General features: G+C 36.6%; 1 protein-coding gene across 9 annotated transcripts in view; it reads left to right on the forward strand.

Annotated features, from left to right (window-relative positions):
• ptprt (protein tyrosine phosphatase receptor type T) overlaps positions 1–23,664 on the forward strand; it is a 233,346-nt gene that overhangs the window by 97,593 nt on the left and 112,089 nt on the right. For all 9 annotated transcript variants that reach the window (XM_052559577.1, XM_052559568.1, XM_052559569.1 and 6 more), the window contains exon 8: positions 21,623–21,919. In XM_052559577.1, coding sequence (XP_052415537.1) covers positions 21,623–21,919 — 297 coding nt within the window. The remainder of the gene's footprint in view (positions 1–21,622; positions 21,920–23,664) is intronic.

Raw genomic sequence — 23,664 nt, forward strand, 5'->3', positions numbered from 1 at the left:
ACAGAAACACACATACATCTTGCATTTCTCTTTCAATATTTATTCTGAAATACAAGGATGCTATTATATGTAAACAATGCGGCTCTTATTCTTGGTGCAGGTATTTGAGCTAAGTATTCAACATCAGCTTGTAACAATAAAATCCAGAACACCTTAGCAAACACACACATGACCTGGCAACTATCTGTGTATGTTTACACCTGTTATTTTATAAGCCATGTTTACACTTCACAAAACCTTCATGTATAGACCCCACAACATGTCGTTTTTGTATTTTACCTTTGTGCGCTTTCTGTAATGGAACAGAACCACTGGGTTGTCACTGTTGACACGCTTCCCTTGAGATTCGAGCTGCAGCCCACCTAATGAGCTGGAAACTGGCCTTAAACTCACACGATTCTGACTCTCGACCTCATCCCGGTGAGTTCTGATAGTTTTGGTCTATAAGACTCCAATTGGCATTCGGGTATAACAAAAATCATCTATGGCTTTATCAACAATCCGAACGGTGTAAAACTGCTGATATAGCAGGAGAGTTTGAGGGGAAACAGGAGTGAGAGAGGTCAAAAAACGCAATGATAAGGCTGATTGCAGCAACCATCAAAGCCTCGAGAGCCACGCTTGTGTGTGGAGATCAATGTGAAATCCACTGTCAGATTTCATTGCATCACAGCCGGGGAGGCATTTTGGGAGTGAGAGGACAGGACAGACAGAGGGATTGGAGAGAGGTGAAGCGTGTCGGAAAAAACATGTGTTTATGAAGTGACGGCACTGTCTACCTGTCACACACGCATGCACGCACACACAGCGGTGCGTATCTGTCATACAGCACTGATTAGAGCAGACAGGTGTGGAGGTGCTGTGGTCAGGTGAGGCCTGTTTGAGGAAGTGTGTGTGTTCTGTGCGCTGCAGGAAAGTTACTGGGTCATGACAAAGGATGGACACACAATCTTCAGGGCAATGTTTCTGGTACTGGACATGCTTTCATTATTATTAGCAATGAGTACATGCAGGGGGTCAAACTTTGACATATGCAAGAGAATTGTATTTATAATTTTTTTTTTACTTTTGTCATTTGTTTAAGCTTATAAATTTGTGATATGGACTACTGTTCAAAATTTTCGGTCAGTAGGATTTTTACTATATTTTTGATACAATAAATTCAACTTTGGTGGGCACGCAAGATTCCAAGATACCCCAAATCCAGCTGATACTGACTCTGTAATTTTAATACCATTTGTGTGGAGTAAAATGTTGGATAAGATGAAAATGGAGTTGACATTTGGGATATAATAACTTTCCTGTAGTCCAGCCTCTCATCTACAGCACTGCTTCAGTCCTGCAGGGAAATATCTGCAGTTTCATGGACCTGCTAGCAGAATTCATATGGAAAAATAAATAATATTGTTCTTTCTGATGTTTCTTTTCATTTCTTATGTTCTTTCACTTTATTTTATTTATTTATTCATTAATACATTTCTTTCTTTCTTTCTTTCTTTCTTTCTGGCGTAGTTTTTTTGTCCCACTCCATCACCCTCTGTGGCACAGAGGTATTTAGGTGTGGAGATCTCTTATCCATTCTTTCTCTTCTCTTCCATCTAGCACAAATGATGGATAGAGTTTAGTCCTCTGCTTGACTCTCCAGCAAAGTGGATTTATTTGAATATATTTCCACATCGCTCATGATAAATTTCCATCCTCTGCAGGGGCAGGGAGACGGAGGTGATAATGTGTGTGTTCTTAATTGCTGAATATCAATTGAAGTGACTGTGGTGCTCTTAATATTTAATGCAGCAATTTTTCAAAAAAAAAAAAAAAAAGCTCTGTGGCAATATCTCATCTTTTCATCCTCTGCTATAAATTCTACCCTGAGATCTTAAAGCAAATTTACTTTACCTGTAGACAGTCCTTCATCATCCTTTTCCACTTTTCATGGAAACGCAGGCCATCCACACACACACACACACACACAATTCAATCAAAGGTCAATTTAACGTCTCCTCTCTAGCCTGAAACCTTGAGATAAAGCCTGTCATAAAGAACCTCTCTGATTTGCTGTGGCCTTTGGGACTTCTTTTTGTTAAATTTACGACATTTTAAAACACCTCCACTTTGCGAGTGAATTAACAACATATTTCTGAGTTAGAGGGCCTAATGTGTCTTCTGGCTTCTGTCCTAACATTAAGAAAGAATATGTACGGTGATACCAGCTCTCTGCAACCCATCAGTTAATGATATTATATACTGTATATGCAGAGGTTTGGGCAGATTTAAGTATCCTTTATAGTGCTCTCCATATGGAGTCAGTAGATGGCTGCCGTTATAATGGCATATTTGAACAGTTGATTTAAGTTTTGATATTCTATTTCTTGTTCTTAATGAGCCATAATGATGCAGCAATGTCATTTTATTAACCCTGGCTCACTATTGTATTAGTGAAAATTGTATTGCGTTACTTCTTGCACATTTTACAACACTTTCAAAGTGAAATGTCAATTGAGTGGCATGAAAATGCCATTCAGTTACATGCGAAACAGATGTAAAACGAAATGTAAATTTGGCATTGTTTTTTTTATGTTTGTCATATGTATGGGTTAGGTAATGAAAATCACTTTTATTGTGACTCATGTTTCTTTGAATGCTTCACATTGCAAGTGCAATGGTTCACCAGGTGAGCTACCCAGCAAGTTTACTATATCAGAAAAGACATTCATATAGAGCTTGTGTGATTTAAACATCAAAAATGTTTTGTTTGTACAAATCTTGCACAACAGTAAAAGTGCTTTGAAGTCATAACATGGTATTGTTTAATGAACCTGATAGAAAATGTCTTAATAAATAACAATCTGTCTTGTAATCATAATTTGTTTAAAAGGAATAAAAATAGCTGGTGTTTTCAGCTTGAAACTGCAGTCAATTGTTTAAAAACAAGTAGTTAGAGGCATGTTTTTCAAATGAGCCTATTTTTAATTTTATTAAAATGGTGCTGAACAAGCCAACGTTGTGCCAAATATCCAAATTCTCATTACCATGCTAAGTGTCAAAGAGTAGCCCTGTGGCACTTATCAGTAGTCAAAGATGATTTTCAAAACAAAATGTTGGTCATTTCCTCTTTTTGAATTCAGAGATGTCAATTCAGATAGCATTTAAATCAAACAGTAGTAGGACATTCAGCCCAGACTTATTTCCTGGATGATGGGAATAAAAAGAATAGGACATTTTTAATTCAATAAAATATTCTACTAGCTCATGTAGATACTGAAATCAGCTCACGGCCTTATGTAAAACAATAACAATCTCGATAGGACTTTTGTCATGAATGATTAGACGTCAGTGCATGTCTGGGCACTATTGTCTTACCTGAGAGAAAATAGATGTTTGCTCAGTAATGGAGAACGCAGCCTTATCATTATCAGTGAGAGGGTTTTGAAATGGATTTTCGGCTTTTGAATAAAATTCAGTTATGAAAAAATGTGAGTGGTACCTCACAGTGACAGAATGATAATAAAAGTTGACCTTCTTTAAAGAGGCAGTGATGCAATATTTTCAATGTTTAATGTGCATAGACTTCATGTAAGACATTTGTTGGCTCAGCCAATAGCGTGATTTTGGGGGTGGGGCTTCATATTTGTAGTAATAATGATCACTTTACCTTTATGAAACATCACATCTTTATTTCTCTGATCACTGTAGTTTATTTTTAATGTTGTATTTTATGAATCTAGCTTTCATAAAGTGAATCTCTTTTTAATAAAACATGGTAATGAGGCAGCAGAGAAAAGAAGAGAAGACAAGATTTCTGTATCGGAAAAGAACAGGCACATAGATATGTTTATATTGTCTTTCCCAGCACGTCAGGCAGTCATGGTGCAGAGATGCTGAATAATGCACAGGGGAGAGAGAAAGAGAGAGAGAGAAAGAGAGAGAGAGAGAGGGGATAGACGGAGATAGGCATGTATGGAGAGAAAGCGAGAGAAACTTTTTTTTTTTTTTATTCTGAAGTTGATTTGGTTTTGTGAGGCCTTGGCCATGGAGCCTGTGGCAGTGATTATATTTAAGTCCCTGGAAACTAAACAATATTATTCTAAACTTTCATTCTAGACTTAAAGGCATACTTCACATACTTTCAAAAAATGAAAATTCTGTCATTATTTATTGCCTTATGTCATTTCAGACCTTCAAAATATCTTATTTTTTGTTCTGCAGAAGAAAGAATGACACGAGGGTGAGTTTTAATTTTTTCGGTGAACTATCCCTGTAAGTGTAAATAAAACAGAAAGTTTCTAGCTTGTTCCATACAGAACTACACTGTTTATTTAAGGGGGGGGGGGGTGAAATGCTTGTTTTCACTCAATATCCTGTTAATCTTGAGTACCTATAGAGTAGTACTGCATCCTTCATAACTCCAAAAAGTCTTTAGTTTTATTATATTCATAAGAGAAAGATAGTCTGTACCGATTTTTCCCTGAAAAACAAGACCGCCTAGAGGCGTGACGTGTGGGCGGAGCTACAGAATCACAAGCGCGAGTAAGCTTTTGCGTTGAGAGCGTTTGGAAGCTGTGACATTACCGTGAGGAAAAAAACATCATCCATAACAAACCATGGCAGTCAGATTCAGCGGATATTTATGATCCAGAATCAGATCCAGAGGTTGATATTTAACAAGAGCAAGTTCCACTTTGTCGTCTTTTTTTTTTTTTTTTTAGCTGTACATGTGGAAAGTGCAGTTTGATGACAACATCGCATGTTGTTTACTTGATGTGCTTACGCGCCGATAGCTAAGTTAACAACACAGAGATATTTGAAGCAGTTTTACTCACCGCCTGCGGTTCCAACACACGATCGTGACCCTTTTTCGTTGGGACTGCATTATCCTTAAGAAATAAATGATATGCAAATCCGGCGTCAAACTGGGCCTTGTTTGTAAAACAAGCATCTTCAAAATGCAGGGAACAAACACAAACACTTGTACAACTCCGTTGATGCTCTGTAAAAATAAACTCCATCCACTGGTCCCTTAATGCTGTTTCTCTTTTGGTAATCTGTGCAGGGTTGTCTTGCCCTGGCAACCAAAAACACACTTCTTTTGTGACATTTCGCGACGCTCTCGCTCTGTGCTCTCAGTGCTCTGCTATACGGGAGCGCGCGCTCTTCCGGGAGAAGTGCCCTCAGGACCCATATAAGGAAATTCCGCTCCATCTAACGTCACACAGAGCCATACTCGAAAAAAACTTTCCGAAACTTGTGACAAACCGGAAGGAGTATTTTTGGAACAGAAATACTCCTTCAAACGTACAACTTAACTTTTGAAACTATGTCCATGTTTAGCATGGGAATCCAACTCTTTAACAGTGTAAAAAACTCAGTATGCATGAAATAGCATTTCACCCCCTTTAAAGGGATAGTTCATACCATGGATTAGAATAAATTATATTTTGAGGTTAATTTCCATATAATGAAAGGAAATGGGGAGACAAACTATAAAAACACCACAAATGTAACACAAAAGTGTTTACAGTTGCTCTTGTACTATAAAATATATCAGATATTTGGGTCTCATTTGGTTCACAAATCTGTTATTTGGAAAACCATCAATGTGCAGTGTTTTTGACAGTTTTTATTAACTTTTGTAGTTGACCCGAATATGAAAATTTTGTGTCTTTATCAAAACAGATTTGGAGATATTTAGCAGTCCACTAAATATTTAGCGCTCCAGATCATCAATAAATGTCTTGTAAACCTTAGTACATGTTGAAAAATCTGTATTTTAGAAGCTTTATGTGAGGAACAGACTGACAATTGCTATGCATAAGACTTGCATAAGTAATGCATGCATAAGACATTTCTACACCTGTTTCTGTAATACTGTACAAGGTTGTGTACTTTAGATTTGGACGCTCACAGTATTCCAGCAGGAGCTGTAAATCCCTCTTGTGCCACGTTTGAGGCCCCATCACACCCCATTTGCTAAACACAGAGTCCTCCTGCCCCCCTGAGCAACATCAGAATACACTGTATGTCTGCTCGAGTTTTTGATGGTTGATCACACCCTCAGATTGCCCTCTGGGAGATGTTCTCTGAATTATAATACAGTTTGCGTTCTGTATTTTACATCAGCTGCAGTAGTTCCCCTCTCGCTCTGTCATCACAATCTCTCATCAAACCTGGCTTTCTGACTGAATGTGACTCAAGGGTTTGAGCTCCTAAAAGACTTGTACTTAAAAGAACGTTCTGGGTTCAAAACAACCTAAGCGCTGTTGACGGCATCTGTAACACGCCATAGACGATTAGCACAGAGAATAATTGTGGCGTTTCTTTATGTGTAAAATCAAGCCATGGTAGGGGGCTTTTAAGAGGTCATATGCAGAATGTATTTTTGTTAAAGCACGTATATTAATTCTTCTCAACAAATATTTGTTTTTTAAGTTGTTTAAATCTCTTTTCCTAGGTGGATAAATTGACAATTCCTGTGATTTTTCTCCTTGTAAACAATGTTATGTTTGTGCATAACATTTGAAAGTTAAGAGTTTATTGGCTTTATATGGTTATGAAGAGAGTTGAAATATTGGAAATAATTCCAAATATTCAAATATTTTTAAATACCAGTAACTCTTCAGATATATTGTTTGTTGTATGTTATTAGCTAAAGCAGTGGTTTTCAACCTGGCTGCGGTGGTATTGCAGGTGGGCCGCCAATTATTTTCTGTTCATTTCCAGTCCATTCTAGGGCTGTGCGATTAAAAGAAAACGTCCTAAAATCACGATTTGAGCGGGCGCATATGCCTAACTCCAGGTTCACACACTGTCTGTAATGCGCCTTTTTTCTGAGCCAATGTTGACGGATCAGAGCGTTCTCACTGCGGTAAAAGGCTAGAAATAAAAACGTGCGAAAATAATTCATGTCTAACACATGAGCATAGAGTGAATTTGTTAGTGAACAGGATGCAGTTTAAGTGAGAGGAGACACGTTTTAAGTGTGCACACTCTCTCCTCGCAAAGCAGCGTGTATCTGAGCAAGCACGACCGGTTTTGTGACAGAGCAAAGGAAATCTATGCGAACAGAGAGATTCGCACTCGTGCATTATTTGAATGTGCTTTCGCGTTATATTTATGCGCTCTCACTGCTGACCGCATACACATACTGTATACACACTTCAAACACCTGAGGCACCGCTACAATTAATGAGCTCTATGAGCAATGCATGGCAAAAAAGAAAAAAAAGTCCCTGTATACAGGATTTTTTTTTTTTTTTTGCCACAAGTCTATACATTTTTTTACATCTTCACTATAGTGATAATTTTGACTTATGTCTGTTCTAGAGATGTTACAACTTTTTGATAAAGTTCTGATTGGTTTTCTTTTGGAAATATGTTTCAAATTAATCCTGAATGCATTTATGACTGTAAAAGCACAATTGCAAAATTGATCAAAAAAATCGCGATAGTTGTTTTTTTTTTTTTTTTGTCCATATCGCACAGCCCTAGTTTATTCAATAAATATAGTTTAAAATCTAGCTTCTGAGTACTAAGTTATTAACCCAACAATAGCGGGGTCAGTTAATTTTTTTGAAGTGGGGCGCGCAAACATATGTGTTTGGTTTTGTGGGCCGCGAGTTGAAAAAGGTTGGGAACCACTGAGCTAGAGGTTTCTGGTAATAAGAATTGGTGCTCAGCAATATAAGGTGACACTATTTAAAGATACATTTTGAAGAAACTGTGATGAATGTTATTGAGAATTAGTTTTGACTTGAACAAAGACTTGACTGAGTGAGAACCAGAGGGAGAAATTCGAAGGAGAAGGAGGAGAAGAAAAACATCCAGTATAAATATTAATTTCTCTTTTGTTCAACAAAAACGACCCAATCGGATCCTCAGCGGATTCCAATCCACCTCAAATTGTTTTGTTATTCATAACCTGCCTCTATATATTAACATGGAATACTTCAAAACGAAATCACAGCAATCCCTCGGGATCATGAGAGATGTGGATTTACCACATTTTATTGATTTCTCATGGATTGTATTTAACTGACATCTGCAGTCATAAATCAAACATTAACAATGAATAAATCAATATGCGAACTACAAACTGACAAATATAAAATTGTTTATTGTAAACACATCCGTGAGAGAGCAAGAAACCACAATAAAAATGATCTGTGGCTTATTTTTTCTCTTATTGTTTGAATGAAATTATTTTTCCCCATAGTTGTTGTCAAGTTTGTTTGTATTGCATATTTAAATAAAATGCTAGGAATTAAAGAGCTAACAATATTTCAAACAAAGAGGATTGTAAGTGTATTTGCTACAAATAGCCACAGATATCTCAGCCTCGCACAAGACTGCTCTAGAGAGAAATAAATAAATAAAGAATTTCAAATCATTTGAAAATGCAGCCACTGTTCCTGTAATGGAGATGAGGGGAAATGCGCTTCTCCTTAATTAATTTAAACATCTTATAGGGGGAAGACGAGGTGGTTTGCATGTTGGAAGAGTAGCGCCCACTGGGCACCAACATATGGAGACCGCATTTGGCTTTGGGTGACGTTTAATGAACTTATCATGATTATGAGTTCCGATACCAAAATAGCCCCCGAAAGACCTGAAGGAGGCCTTATCTTCAGGAGAAGCAGACTTTGTGGTTTAGCTCTAGGTTGTGTCCCACTGTGATTCAGCCTTACAACGCCGCGTTCATGCTCGCCCCGCTGACAGCCAGATGTTTTTCCAGACTGGAGTCATGTTTTCTTGCAGGCCTGGCCTTAGGGCATCTTTCCATTCTGATGGGCTCACGGGCATAGAATAATAATAATGATAATAAAAAGGAGAGAGAGACAAAGAGGGTGGCATTAATTACTCATTCATGAATAATGCAGATTTGTTTGACAGATGAAGGCTTTCTGTAATCTTAGGGTCATTAGGGCCATCAGTTGAATTAAAATGAGCTTGTTTGTAGCATTTCTCTTCTCAAATTAGTGTGGAAATTTAGAACTCTAGAGTTGGACAATAAGCAATATCACAACTTAATTTCTTGATGGAAAAAAAATTAGGATCTACGCTGCTTTTCAAATGTCTTGTGTCTGTGAGATTTTCAGCGTTTTCGAAAAAAGCCTCACGTGGTCACCAAGGCTGCATTTATTTGATTAAAAATATAATAATATCATAAAATATAATTACAATTTAAAATAACAGTTTCTTTAAAAAAATAATAATAATAATAATAATAATAATATGAGAGTATGGTTCCTAGCTAGAAAATTGCAACTTTTAATTTTCTATCGGTCTTAGTACATTATGTAACCACAGAAGGGTCAAGTTTTAAATAGGAAAATTATAGAAACTCTTTGGTCATTTTTGAGTGAGATGTTAAAGGTCTAAACAGGTTCAATGATCTATAATAAAGCTACAGCTAAAGTGCTACCGCCAGACCTGGAGATCAGTTGAATGGATTCAAAAACGGTAAAACTCAACTGTTTAACTATAGGGGAACTTACAATTAGCCTTAAAAAGAAATAAAAAAAATAAAAAATAGTGGAGTGTTCCTTTAAGCCCAGTCTGGGAAACCGTGGTAATTACATTTAGTCGTTTAGAAGACACTTTTATCCAAAGTGACTTACAAATGAGAACAATGGAAGCAATCAAAATCAACAAAAGAGCAATGATATACAAGTGCTATAACAAGTGTCAGTTAGTCTAATGCAGAACACATAGCAAGTTATTTTTTTATTTTTTTTTATGTGGTTTTATTAACAAAGTTCGGGAGGAGCACGATCAGATAATCATCCAATTTGGCACAGGTGCATCTCGTTTAGCTAATCATCTTAACTAGCACACAAGCATATATATATCCAGTCTTCCTACCTCCTGTCCCACGACAGTTTTTCAGCATCCCTCCTCCACCCCAACTCCTCACTTCTAATCTATTTATCCAAAATTAGGGATAGGGGGTGTTATTTGGGTTCGGGCTATGCTCCGGGCCCGGACCCCTCCCCCAGGACAGCACGCCAAAATATGCCTACTATTCGCCTTTAGATTAGATGTAAGGGTGAACTTGTGAATTGTATAAAAAAGAAAGAGAACAGAATAGAAAAAGTATAGAGCAAGACCATGTTAGGGGCCTTTTTTGCTTTTGTTAAGTGTATAATAAATAAAAAGATTAGAAAAGCCAGTCTTCTGGGTTTTTTTTTTTTCTTTTGAGGAAACAAGCAGTAAACGAATAGAGGGTAACACGTTATTTTGATAGTCCACTTTAGACAGTAAGTAACTTTGCAACTACATGTCAACTAGCAGTCATTAGATTATTAGTAGGCTGTCTGCTTAACATCATTTGATCAACTTTAAAGGCGATTTTCTCAGTATTTAGATTTTTTTGCACCCTCAGATTCCAGATTTTCATATAGTAGTATCCCAGCCAAATATTTTCAGATCGTAACAAACCATACATCAATGGAAAGCTTGTTTATTCAGCTTTCAGATTATGTATAAATCTCACTTTTGAAAAACTGACACTTAAGACTGGTTTTGTGGTCCAGGGTAAAATTTTGGTCCGATAATATGGTGCATCCCTAAATTATATCTGGTTTGCGCCTTTAAATTAAAATTTTGAGTCTTCTTTCTCTATATTACGGAGCCCCGCATATGACATGCAAGAAAAAAATAAATAAATTGTGCGCACGATTTACTAATTAGTTCCCTCATTGTACTAAAACGTGCACACGATTACTATTGCGTTTCCTCGATTTGGAACTCGAGGGAACAGATTAGTAAATTGTGTGCACGATTATAAATCGAGTGAACGAAATAGTAAATTGAGGCTAACGCAATAGTAATCGTGTGCACGTTTTAGTACAGTGACGGAACAGATTAGTAAATCGTGCACACGATTTAGCCTACATTTTTTTTCCTGCATGTCATGTGCGGGGCTCCGTACTATGTCTATCTCCCATTCTGCTTTCTTTCCTCTCTGCATGACTATATTTGGAACTGTCAACCAGATGCACTGTGGGTTTTGGAGCGCCGCTTTCTAAAATGAGTCGTTAGCGAGCAGGTACATAAGCTGCCAATGACAATGTCACATTCCCAGCATGCAAAAATTGAGGAATCATTAATAACCAGGCCAGGCAGTCTCTGTGCTCGGGTGGTACATTCACCGCTGCACCTTAAAAGAGTAACAGTGATTTAATCGTCAACTCTTCTGTCAATTGTTTCCAGGCAACCTGTCTTAAACGTAATGATCTCTGTTTGATTAAAGAACTGGAAGAGGACTTAAAAGAGAGACAAGCGTGGTGCAGTGTGGGGGGCTGGAAGCAGAGAGATTTGCTGCGCTGTCAGATTTTTTTTGTCTAGAAAAGTGAAGTGATTCAGGGAGGATGATGTTTCGTAAGACATATCGACTGGTGTTCTCTTTCTTTTTAATGGTGCGTTTTGTTCACATGCTAGTTGACTGAACCGACCTTTTGTTTTAAGATCAACAGATCAGTGCAGGGATTAGACAGTTAGTTCTCCAAATTAGAGAGATGTAGATGGGAGGCTTATCTTGAGGGGAATAGCTGGTTGAAGAGCGGTTCAACTGGAGAGCAGGAAAACAATATGAAGAAAGAGTTTTAGAAGGGAAAAGCGAGCACAGCCCTCTTCTTTAGCTCCCTTTGGAGCTGTCACCCTGTCTTGACGTGCATGGCTGCAGATAGCATGCTGACCAGAGGAGGCTGACAGGTGGAGCTGCCCCCCTCATTCAGGCTTCCAGAAACCCCTCCAAAATACATGACGCCAGGCACAACCATTAAAGTGTGTCCAAAAACCACACAGGGACAGAGTGGAGGGGGAACAAAGAAATGGGAAAAGTTTCCTTCACAGCAGACAGGTATTAATGGAACGTGGTGGAAATGAAATTACGTTTGTTGTAGGGATGGGATGATTCGCTGAAAAAAAAACGAACCGTTAGGTTCTTCACACACGGTTCGACACACGCTGCGACCACGGTTCAACTTAAATCTGACAGTGCATCTGTGATATGGTTTAATATAAATAACTCGTAAAACAAACGAGGTTGAGCTAATATATTTTTTTGTTGATGCATGCACATTCTAGCTTTCCAGACATTACAACAACAGTGATTAAATAAAAAAAATATATATATAATAAATCCGTGGACAAACAATGCACTTTTGTTCATTGTGAATGTCATATGCTGGAATATGAGCAGTCATTTATTCCGTCATCACCCGGGTGCTGATAGCACACGCGCACAGGATAGACCTGAACAGCACACGTTAATATCTGTGTTTAAACTAAACTCATTAAAGCTTTGTCATTTTAAACATTTAATTGCCAAAGGACGCAAGCTCGCCGTGCAGTCATAAGATTTGTGCATGCACTCATCTGAGGCGCGGGTTTGCGCTTTGGATGAGTGCAAATATTAAATAAATAAATAAATAGAATCCTGGGTTTCTCAATAAAATTCAGTTTTGATTCACAAGATTTGATTTGATTCAAACTCATGCAGTTTGATTTGATTCATTTCATTTTGATTCAGTTGAGTTGAGTTGATTCAGTTAGTTCAGTTAGATTCTGATTCTCATCTGGATTACATTGAAGCTGATTCTGATTCATTTGGTTATATTTCAGTTATATGAAATAAATAATTTCTCTGCTAATGCTGTAAATGGCACATTACAGCATTTCGGTCTGATTCGAAAACCAGCTCGTAAAAGTCATTAGTTTTGGGAATTGGGTGACACTGGACACAATATGTTTTTTTTTTTTTTTTTGCTTTCCTAAAATGAACTGGCTCATAAGAGTGATTTGTTCCTGTATCAGACTACACCGTTTAATATCTTTTTGTTGCGTCACATTTAGTACAGTCTCAAATGTAAATCAGACGCTCAAATGCTTGTTAGGTTTGCTCTAGTTTTCAATCATTTTGAATTTACTTAATCATAAGCAAAATTGAGCTGCATCTCTGAAAACCCAGAGTTTTTCCCCCTCAAATGTTAATATCAGAGTGGATTGATACAAAGACACTGCTATAATGATGCAGTCATTTTTTACAATTGCTTTTTATTACTCTTTCTCACATTCAGAAAGCTTTGAGTTAATATCACAGATCTACTGTCTACTGAGGAGTTTGGGTCCTTAGAGACTCCGACTGCTCAGAGAGACTTCATAATTCAAGCATAGCGATGTGCTTCTTGGCCTTTTCCAGTCGAGGTCATCTGGGACAGAAAGGTCTTTCTCTCTCGATAGGAGGGGAATAGCAATATTGTAACCTTTTTCACCATTTGATTGAACGGGCAATTAAAATGTATATCATGTAACTTCATACTAGCACCATTGCAGCTGAAGTCTCTGTCCCTACGTACACTATTTCTTCAGAAATAACTATAACTTATGAGATGCTGACCAAAAATAGCAAAATCTACACATTTAGATGACTGAAGTCTGTCTCTGCTGATGTCATTGGTTGGCTATTTATGAAGGATTTTCAGAATTAAATACTGGAATTTTGCTTATATAATGAATATACACTGTATACCGTCATCTTATTTGGATTATTTGAGATACACAATTAACTTTTTCAAACATTAATATGCTACATTGTCACATAAACAGTTAATTTGCAACAACCAAATGCATCCGTCTGAATATGTATGGATGGTGCTTTAAAGAAGATGAGTTTAAAAATTCAACTTTTCTAATAGGTTTTTTATTAGAAAGGGTTTTTGTCATGAATTTTCTTGACCTAACTAATCGACTATCTTGACCCATCCCTAGTACAATCAAATGAGTTTAATGTTCATCTGACACACTAAAAATGGAGGGGTCAAGTTGAGATCAGTGCATTCTGTGATACAGTATACTACACATTTGTGTTAAGATCATAGGTCAACGATGCATGAAAATTTGCATACGAAGAACAAAACATGCTACTTTCTAACGAAATCGAACAGGTTGTGTCATAAGTTGATATGCAAATTTTATGCATTTGAATGAACCATAAAGCATCTTGCTGTTCAGCAAGTATTTATTATCGGATTATTCACACACATGTGCATTAATTTTTTAATGCTAATTATAATGTCTGTCTGCAGTTAAGAGAAAACAAGCATTGTATGATGAAGGAATTAAATAGTGTGAGATTGAATATGCATGAAAATGGTCCAGATGTTTAGATTTATATTTTTATTTTTGCATCGTATACAGTATATACATGCAATTGTCTTAACTTTTTTTCTTTATAATAGCTAGTCATTATTATCTGCTATTATAGTTTTCTTGCAGTCATTTCAGTTGCTTATTTCCAGGCTTTTCATGAAGCCAAGGCCAGAAAGCACTTCAACCCTCAACAAAAGAAAAAGAGAAATAATCACCTTTGTGAGGAGACAATGCTCCATTTCTTTTTTTCTTTTTTTATGTGACAATCAAAATGTTATGCAGAATTGCATTGAATGCGATTGTACAATTTCTTGGTCTGTAGAATTAGACTTATAAATGGTGTAAAAGTTAGACTCTGTTCACAACCCAGCAATCCTCACACCACGTGGGCTCTTCTACGTCTTTTTTGATGTCTGCTCCAACCTTTTCTGATTCAAAAGCTCTCCAATTCTTTCACAATTGCTGTTGCCCCCCTTCTACAACAGATTGCTTACATGCACTCCCAGTCTTTCCGTAATGTCCCGAAACCTCCCGCGGAGTTCATGAATATAAGCACTTTTCCCCTCCACTCTTATCCCAACTCCCACCGATCTGCTCTCCTCCTCGCCGCCCGCCGTTTGATATATCATGATCCTCGTTGCGTGAAGTCATTACGGCAGGAAGTGGAGAGCGAGGCGGTTCACACTGTTTTGCTCTTGGAAGGTTTAAATGATTGGAATCCTGGAGCTTATGATTGACTAGGGAAGAGGGAAGGGTGATTGCTTTTTTCCCCGTCCGGCGCTCAGTTGAAGGCTAAACAATAACAAGACAGACTTGGAGTCATCTTTTGGGAATTGATTGTGTGATGGTGTCTTATGGCTTTTTGTTTTATAACTCCTCTGTGTGTATTATTTTATTTATTTATTTTTTTGCTGAGATTTTAATTTTTTTTCTGTTTATTTTTATTGAAACAATGTAGCAAGAATCTCTCTGTTCTGTGTCCATTTTTCAGCTTGTTTATGACCATCCGGTATCCTTGGATGAATGGTAAAATGGCTTTTTTTACCATTCATCCAAGGCAATTTTTATTTTTTATTTTGTATTATATTGAACATCAAATAAAGATTGAAAATAAAATTTTAAGATATTTAAAGTAAATATTTGATATTGATGTTTCCAATATTTCAAAACTGAAAGTATAAAAAATATATAATAATATAAAAAAAAATTTGCTCTGTTCATCATGACTTAATAGTAATTTTTATTGACAACTAATTTGTACTATTTTAAATTAATTTATTTTTGTAGAATTTATTTATTTGTTATTGTAGAATTTTTTTGTTTTGTATTTATGTATTAATTTTCTAGATTTTCTTTTTTAATATTACGTATAAAATATTAATACAAATTAAAAAGTAAGTTTAAGGTCTTAGGGTAATTAAACATCTGAACTAGGGCTGGGCGATATATCGAATATTAGCGATAGTATCGGTATAATTTTGACGACGATGTAAAATTTGAATATATCGGGAATATCGAATATTTCAAATTCAAGCATACTTTCCCAAAAGAACGCGCCGAATGTCCAAAAAAGGAACCTGTAACTGCTGACTGCTCTGCGCCCCACTACTACGAGAGCTTAATGATAGCGGTCGCCAGATAACAAGAGTTTAAATCTCTGAATCAGAGCTCCACTGTTACAAGGATACATTTTCTGCCTGGTGTTTGCTTATTTTAAGCAATCTGGCAACCATGGGCACGTGCTCACTCCTCATTGCGGAAGAGCCGCCGACGATAATCTGAAAACACTAACAAACTGGAATTGAGCGATCTAATGAAAGCGTCGTTCAGCCGGTCTGTGTTCTGTCGTGAGATCTCAACTGTATTGTTTGCATTTGTGATCGCAAAATAAATGCACTTACTCGACCGCTGATGTTTGAATAGAGAAACATAGACTATGGCCATTTGGAATTACTATTGGGGAATTTCACTGATATGTTTACCAGTTTCCATAATATAGACAGAGAGAATGCAAAAGTATTTGGTATTCATTTATATATATTTATATATAAGAAATAGCTATGTGCTTCAGTAACTAGCTCCCCATCTAAGAGGGTTTTAAGTGTCAGTAGGAACATAGTTTCATGCCACAGAGCTTCTCTTAAAACCACAGACAGTTGACAGACTTGTGTTCTTAGCTAAAAAACTTGTTAAAAAATTTAAATAAAATACTTATCCCAGTTGCATAGTTTAAATTGTGAATTGCATGCACTAAAAAGTTGACAGAATGCACTTTCTGTACTTAATTTGCACTGCTTCAGTTACATATAGGCCTACATGTATTCATTTAATAAAAAGCAGTAAGTGATCTCTTGGTGTAGATTTTTTTAACTGCTTAAATTAGCAGTTTAATCTAAATAGTTTTTTTTTTTTTTTTAATGGGCAAAAGAAAATCATGTTTTTTTATTATTTAAATGCAAATGCAAACATATCGAGATACATATCGAATATCGTAAAAACTTTGACAATATCGAGATATAATTTTTTTTTATATATATCGCCCAGCCCTACTTTCTGTTGACAATTTTATGTTTGTGCCACTCACTGTTTAATAAATACAATTATGTTAACTTTGACTTAGTTGTGATATCCCCTTTTTTGCATGAAAGTTTAAAATTAGCATATATTAATGCAGTATGAACAAGAATGTTTTAATGTAGACCTATAAAATCATCATACTGGTGTGACTGTATGCATCAAAGTTTTAATTCAAGGCTAAGGCAAAATATCGAGATATCGCGTATCGTGACATGGCCTAAAAATATCGCGGTATTTACAAAAGGCCATATCGCCCAGCCCTAATCTGAACTACAGACACAATACTGCCCTCTGATCAGACTGCACCGATATCAATGGGAGTCATCTGAAATATTATGCAAAGTGAGAAAATGATACCAAAGTCATTAACTAATTGGTTCCCATGGCAATGAGGAAACCTGAGAACAACAGAGAACATCACGTTACTTCACCCTGTCATCTTGTTGGATGAGCCAACAAAATATAATAAAGAACTAAACAATGTCCAACCACCACAGTACTCTTTTTTTTTTTTAGGTAGGTATGATAGGAATAGAAGAAATCATGAAGTCAAGGGTTAATTTGTTAGGATTCACCTCAAGCATTGTAGAATAGACAGTGCAGTGGCATGTGTGGCTGTTGGGGTTATTGTGTACCACAGGATAAACCACAAAGAGACGAGCAGACAGACGGCGGTGTCGGCCTCACAGAGAGTATATTCCTTTTGATCTGCTGAGTCTCTCTCTCCATTTCCCCTCTTCCCCTTCCACTATCACTTTTTTCCCTTAAGATCATCAATGTGAAATCACAACCAAATGTACTTTGTTGCCTTTGAAACTCTTGCTGATGTTGCCAGCTGCTGCCGCTCGAAGGAATAGTTCACCCAAAAATGATGAAACCATTAACTCACCCTGTTATCGTTCCACATCGTGTTTCCTTCTTTCTTTCTTTCTTTCTTTCTTTCTTTCTTTCTTTCTTTCTTTCTTTCTTTTGTAGAAGACAGAAGAGTGATAAAAAAAATGCCAAAACAATGGGGGGACTATCACTTTAAATTCCCCTCTTTTTTTCACTACATGCAATTTTATGGTGTGAAAATGCAACTCAGCACTTTAACAGAACACCCTTTCCCATATCCTCATAAAACTTGAGTTTTATGCTTTAAAAATGTTCAACTTTGCCACACAGTGACACTTGACCCTTCAGCATGCTCTTGGCTAAAATGTAGCAGCACAGTACAGCAGAACTTTGCTTCGCTGAGTGTTTTAGTGCTCAAAGCTGCAGTTGAGGTGAAAACTGCTTATGCTGAAGCAGTATGTATGAGGAACTTCTATATGATGTCAGTTGTCCTCAATGTTTGTGACTGCTGCATCTGGGAGATATTCCTTAGCTGGGGATGTAACCCAACACAAACGTCACGTCTCAGCATGATACGCAAACTCTTGCTTCACGCTGCGAAAAGTACAGCCGTTTCACTTTGACGTGCAGCAGCTAATTAAAAGGAGAAGTTTTAAAGTTACATCCAGAGTTAAATGCTAAGTATTGTTTACTGCAGCTAAAAAAAAAAAAAAGACAGTAATTAAAAAACACTCTGGAGAGAAACGACCCAACATCTGTTCCCAGTGTTAATCTAATTGATTCGAGTAGTGTCACTGCATGGGGTGACTCGAGTCTTCAGGAGATTTTGGATATCAGATACTATAAATGCATTAACTTGCACACAGTGCGTACTTCCTGTCCACGTCCAATATTCTTTAATTGTGTTATGTGCTTTAAAAAATGTCTTGTTTTGCAATGACTTTGTTTAAAAACCTGTGAGCTGTTTAGGTGCACAGCATTGTATGTGGACACTACTTCGGGACCGATTTCATTGCACTTTTATGACTGTATTCTATTTGTATTCATTTATTTATTTTTCAAGTTTGTTAAAACCAAACCAGAAGTCTATGTAGGCAGCATACAGCAAAGGTTCTGGAGCAAAGATCATATACAGTATTTTGTGTCCATCCACACACTCTTTGATGGGTTTTTCTTTGATTGGATGGAGATGTTTTTGAAGGTTGGTCATGTTTTCATATAACAGATGGTGCTACTTTGGCCTACAAATGACCATTGGATGGAAGGTTTAGTTTTAAAGGCAAAGTGCAACCTTGCAGAAATATCTGAACATTTATTTCTGAAGTAAACCACAAGACTTCTTTAGAAGTGTAATAAAGCATCTGTCAGCCTGCTGTGTTTTATTGTTCTCTGCAAGACTCACAAATGACAAAAAATCTTTGACTTGTGATATCTTTTTGCTTTCTCATTTCTTTCTTTATTTTTTATTTTAATTTATTGTTTTATTTCATTATAAAATTATTTTATTATATCAATTATTTTATTATATCAACTATTTTATTTAGTCATTCATTTTATTATACATTTTATACTACATATATTTTTTTATCTGTATTTTTTACAGTTGTTTTTCCATTTGTTCTAAACTGCAGATGGCTGTTGTGATGCTTTTTTTTTATTTCAAGACATAAAAATGGGTCATCATGCCATTTTCATGCTTGATGCTGATATCTAGAAAGCAGAATGGCTGTTGGTCGATATATGATACAATTTCATTATAGCGAATGAGACACATTTAGTTCTGTTTCATTTTTCACTGTTGTTTTCCATTGTTGTTCATTCCCTGTCTCTGTCTTTCCCTCATCTGAATATCTTGGTTTAAAAAACCCACGCAGCTGGGTATGGTGGACACCTATTGATATGTTTATTGCTTGCAGTTTCCTCTGTCGTTCCGGAGAGAGCGAGAGGGATGGTGGAGGTGTGATAAATGTTGCGGGGCGCTTGGGTCTGAAGAGATCGCGCCAAAGCAGCGCAGCAGCAGTACTGAAGATTGATTTCTCTTATGCAATTCTCCCCAACGTCTGCGATTAATGACCCTCTATGCTCGCCATCCATCAGAATCCCCCCTTGCTAAACTACAGCAACCCTCATCCAGGCTCCAAAAGCCCACCTATGGCACCACGGCATACCCTGCAGCCGCGCATTAGCGTGTTGCTAATGCTCTCACATATTCACCTCTTTCTGTCAGATTGATGATGATACTGTTACCCCGCACCTGTCCACCAGGCAAATCCCCTGCCCTCCCAACACCTTCCCTCGATGGGAGGCTTCATGTCGGACACGGACCCTCAGTGGCTGTAAGCCAAAGCACTCCCTGATCGGACATATGTCTCTACTTTTATATCTATTCTAGTGAGGCTTAACCACGTACAGTAGGATTCACAGTCTTAAATTTGCCCAGATGGGAAGCATGGGAAGATTAGTCATTATATGTCCTTCAGGAGCAAAGAATTTGGGGTTTGGGGTCATTTGTTGTTCTTTTTCAGCAACTGCTCAGCTAAGAGTTCAGCTTCAGTACAAATCTCCCGCAGAGAACCTAAAACGAGGCTCCCAAATAGGTACAGAAAACAAAACAGCATCTTTCCTAGTTTGCTTGATCTTGAATAGAATGCATTTGAATAAGCAAGGCTTCAAACTTTGTAATTCTAAAACACCCATGTGTAGGAGCCACTGATGACTGAGCCATTGAAGCTGAAAAATGCTGATGTTTGTCCTAGACGTGACACAGTTCTCACAATGCTCAAATTGTTTTGCACCCAGGAACTCTCAGAACTTTGAGGATGAAAGCGCCCTAAGAGAGCTGCCATGATGTAAACTATCTTAAGACATTAAAACTTCTTTTCAGATGCGGCTCCCTCAAGATTCGCCCAAGGCCAAAGTCAAAAACCAGTCGCCTGCCTCTTTTATGCTTTTCTTCTAATCTAGAGGAATTAGTGGGAGAGATTTTGTCCAACAACCCCACTGGATCCACTGGCGAGTCTCTGATACTGTTTCACTGCTCAATATTGTATTAGGATCTCATATACAACAGAGGATACTTGTAATGCTTAGTTGTAGCATTTATGTATTTATTGAAAGTTCTTGCCATTTTGATTACAGAAGTGGTGATCTGCTAAAAAAAGGTTCGACACCATCAGGACGTCTAAATATAATGCTGAAATATAACACACGCTTAATGCTAAATACAATAAAAATAAAATAAAAAATAAAATGCTGGACTGTTCAGCCAAACTTTGGGTCAAATATGGACTAACCAAAACGCTGGGTTACATTTTACATTCAATTTTTAATCCAAAAGTTGGGTTAGTCCAAATTTGACCCAAAGTTGGGTTGAAATAACCCAGCATTTTTTTATAGTGTACTAGGCAATCATTATTTAATGTTTTTTTTCTCTCTCTCTCTTTCACTGATAAATTGTTACATAGTTACCAAATAAAAATTGGCAAAAAAAATATTGATTAGATTTTTAACTATTTTGTATAATAACTTGTATAGAAATATTTGACTGCAAAATGCAACAATTGACCAATCAAGTATTTCACAGAACCAGCAGATGATAATATTTAATAATCAAATAAAATCCTGAAAAATGCATCAACTGGTCCACAAAAATATTAAGCAGCACAACTGTCAATGTTGATGATAATAATAATAATAAGTAATAAAAAGACTTAAATTATGATGCTAATATTCAGAATTTACATCACAGGAATAATTTACATTTAAAATAGTTAATTTAAATTCTAATAATAATCTACAATATTTCTGTTACTATCATATTAATATTACTATTTAATGCAATTTTGATCAAATAAATGCAGCCCTGGTGAATAAAAGAGACCCAAAAACAAAAATTGCACCTACCCCTTTTGCACAGTGTACATATTTTTGTTCTATGAAAGAATGATGTCTTTTGATAAGTGTTTCTCATATGACTCAAAATAAATTAACCATGTAATGACAATGACCCATCATATTTATCTCTGACCTTCCTTTCTTTCTTTTTCTCTTTTTAACCCTACAGATCCAGTCAACGGTCCCCAGAACGTGAACGTGGTGGACATCCGTGCCCGTCAGCTGACCCTGCAGTGGGAGACCTTCGGATACGCCGTGACACGCTGCCACAGCTTCAACCTGACCGTACAGTACCAGTATGTGTTCAACCAGCAGGAGTTTGCTGCTGAGGAGCTGATTCCCACCTCCTCTCATTACACCCTGAGGGGACTCAGACCTTTCGTGACGGTCAGACTACGGCTGGTGCTGGCCAACCCTGAGGGGAGCAAGGAGAGCGAGGAGATCGTCAAGCAGACGGAGGAAGACGGTGAGTGGGATTATGTACGATGGTGGAACGGGTGGATTAGATGTTGTAAATTATGAAACCTTTTATTTGTACTGGCTTTAATTAGGTGTCAGGCGTCAGACCCAGGAAATTATGTATGTGTCGATCCAGCACTCAGTATCGGTATCAGTCTTATGTGGATTTTTTATTTGTCTTTGTCAGATCATGTAACATTCATCCCTGCTCCAAGCCCCTCCATAATTTGCACCCTGACTTCTCTAGTTTATAATAAGATTACTTCACTAATTACTGTGTCTGAACAGTAATCACATTACCGATGATCACTCATGACTTCATTTCTGAAACCCACTGTGCTTTTGCAGATGGACTACAACATGCCAAACTGTCCATCCGGTTGTAAATTCAAAAGATCAATGCAGTTCAGTATTGATTTTATTTACTTACTTTTACTTCTCTGTAAATGTAAGATAAAAAAATCTAAGTAAGGCAAGTCAAGGCAATATAGGTTTACAACATATTTCAAACACTGTGGTAATTCAAAGAGCTTTTTTTTAAGTATTTAAAAATATAGTAATTATAAAAATGTTTCATAAAAGTAGAAAGTACAAATTCAAGAAAAATGAATAAGTTGGATAAAATGCAATAAGATTTTACATTAAAACAAATAAGCAGCAATAAGACTAATCTTATATTATGCATGCAAGAGATTGAATGTAGTGTTGTTCTCTGTTATAAACTTGAGTTCACAGATGAGCGATTTGTATTCTTTTCTCATTTACTCCATTTCGTTTCTTTAATAAAATAAATTATAAAAAAACACTAATGCTTTTTACATAGTCCACATGGTTCACATCATATAAAAGAAGTTTGACAGAACATTAGCATGGCCACTTAACAATAAATTAACAAATAAAGAAATGGACATGTAATATGTGGAAATTATTTTATTTTGTGAAACGAACTAGACCATGGAGTGCTATGAGAAACATGAAACTAGCACAGTATAGGAAATTGATTGCAAGGTAGAACAATTATAAAGTTATGTAGTGGTTATTATACAAATATTATTTGATTATTCAGTCAGAATCAAGTATTCCAAAGAGCCATGCTACTACTTTTATATTTACTTTACGCTCTTTCTCTCTCTAATGAAACCCGTGAATATATCTGGTTTTATTTATTTATTTTTTCTAATTTACAAACAGTGTTGTATTGAATATATGTTTAAAATGTATTCTAATAGCAAAACTCGCAATGCAGCTATGCTTTAAACTGAATAGATATCGTTATATTCTTTCATTTCTAAGTGCTGCTTTAGGCTAATTAGAAAACTTTCTGGGTAAGAGATATTGTGTAATTGTGAGAATTATAAATACATCGATTGTCTTCTTGAACTGATATATTTTGCTTGAAGGTTGTTTGAGGGACATTTTAAATGGAGCTTTGTTAGGTTCAGAAATCATTAACACAAGTTCTTGGCATTTAATCTCACTAGACATTTGAATTAAACAAGAACAGAAGTAATAACTACTAACCTTCACTGGAAGAATTGCGCATGTACAGAAAGATTGGAGGTTAATGCTTCAGTACAATACAATGAAGCAAAACATTAATATTATAGGCAAGAACATCCTTTCATAGCCTATATTCAGCATCAGGGACTCCGCTATTATAGCTAATGTTAACAGTTGTAGATTTTGTCAAATTAGTTTCACAACATGCGTGGCCCTTACCATATTCTCAGATGTGAAAATGGGAAGAGTTCA

This window comes from Carassius gibelio, chromosome B6 (genome assembly GCF_023724105.1).
Source record: "Carassius gibelio isolate Cgi1373 ecotype wild population from Czech Republic chromosome B6, carGib1.2-hapl.c, whole genome shotgun sequence".
Lineage (NCBI taxonomy): Eukaryota > Metazoa > Chordata > Actinopteri > Cypriniformes > Cyprinidae > Carassius > Carassius gibelio.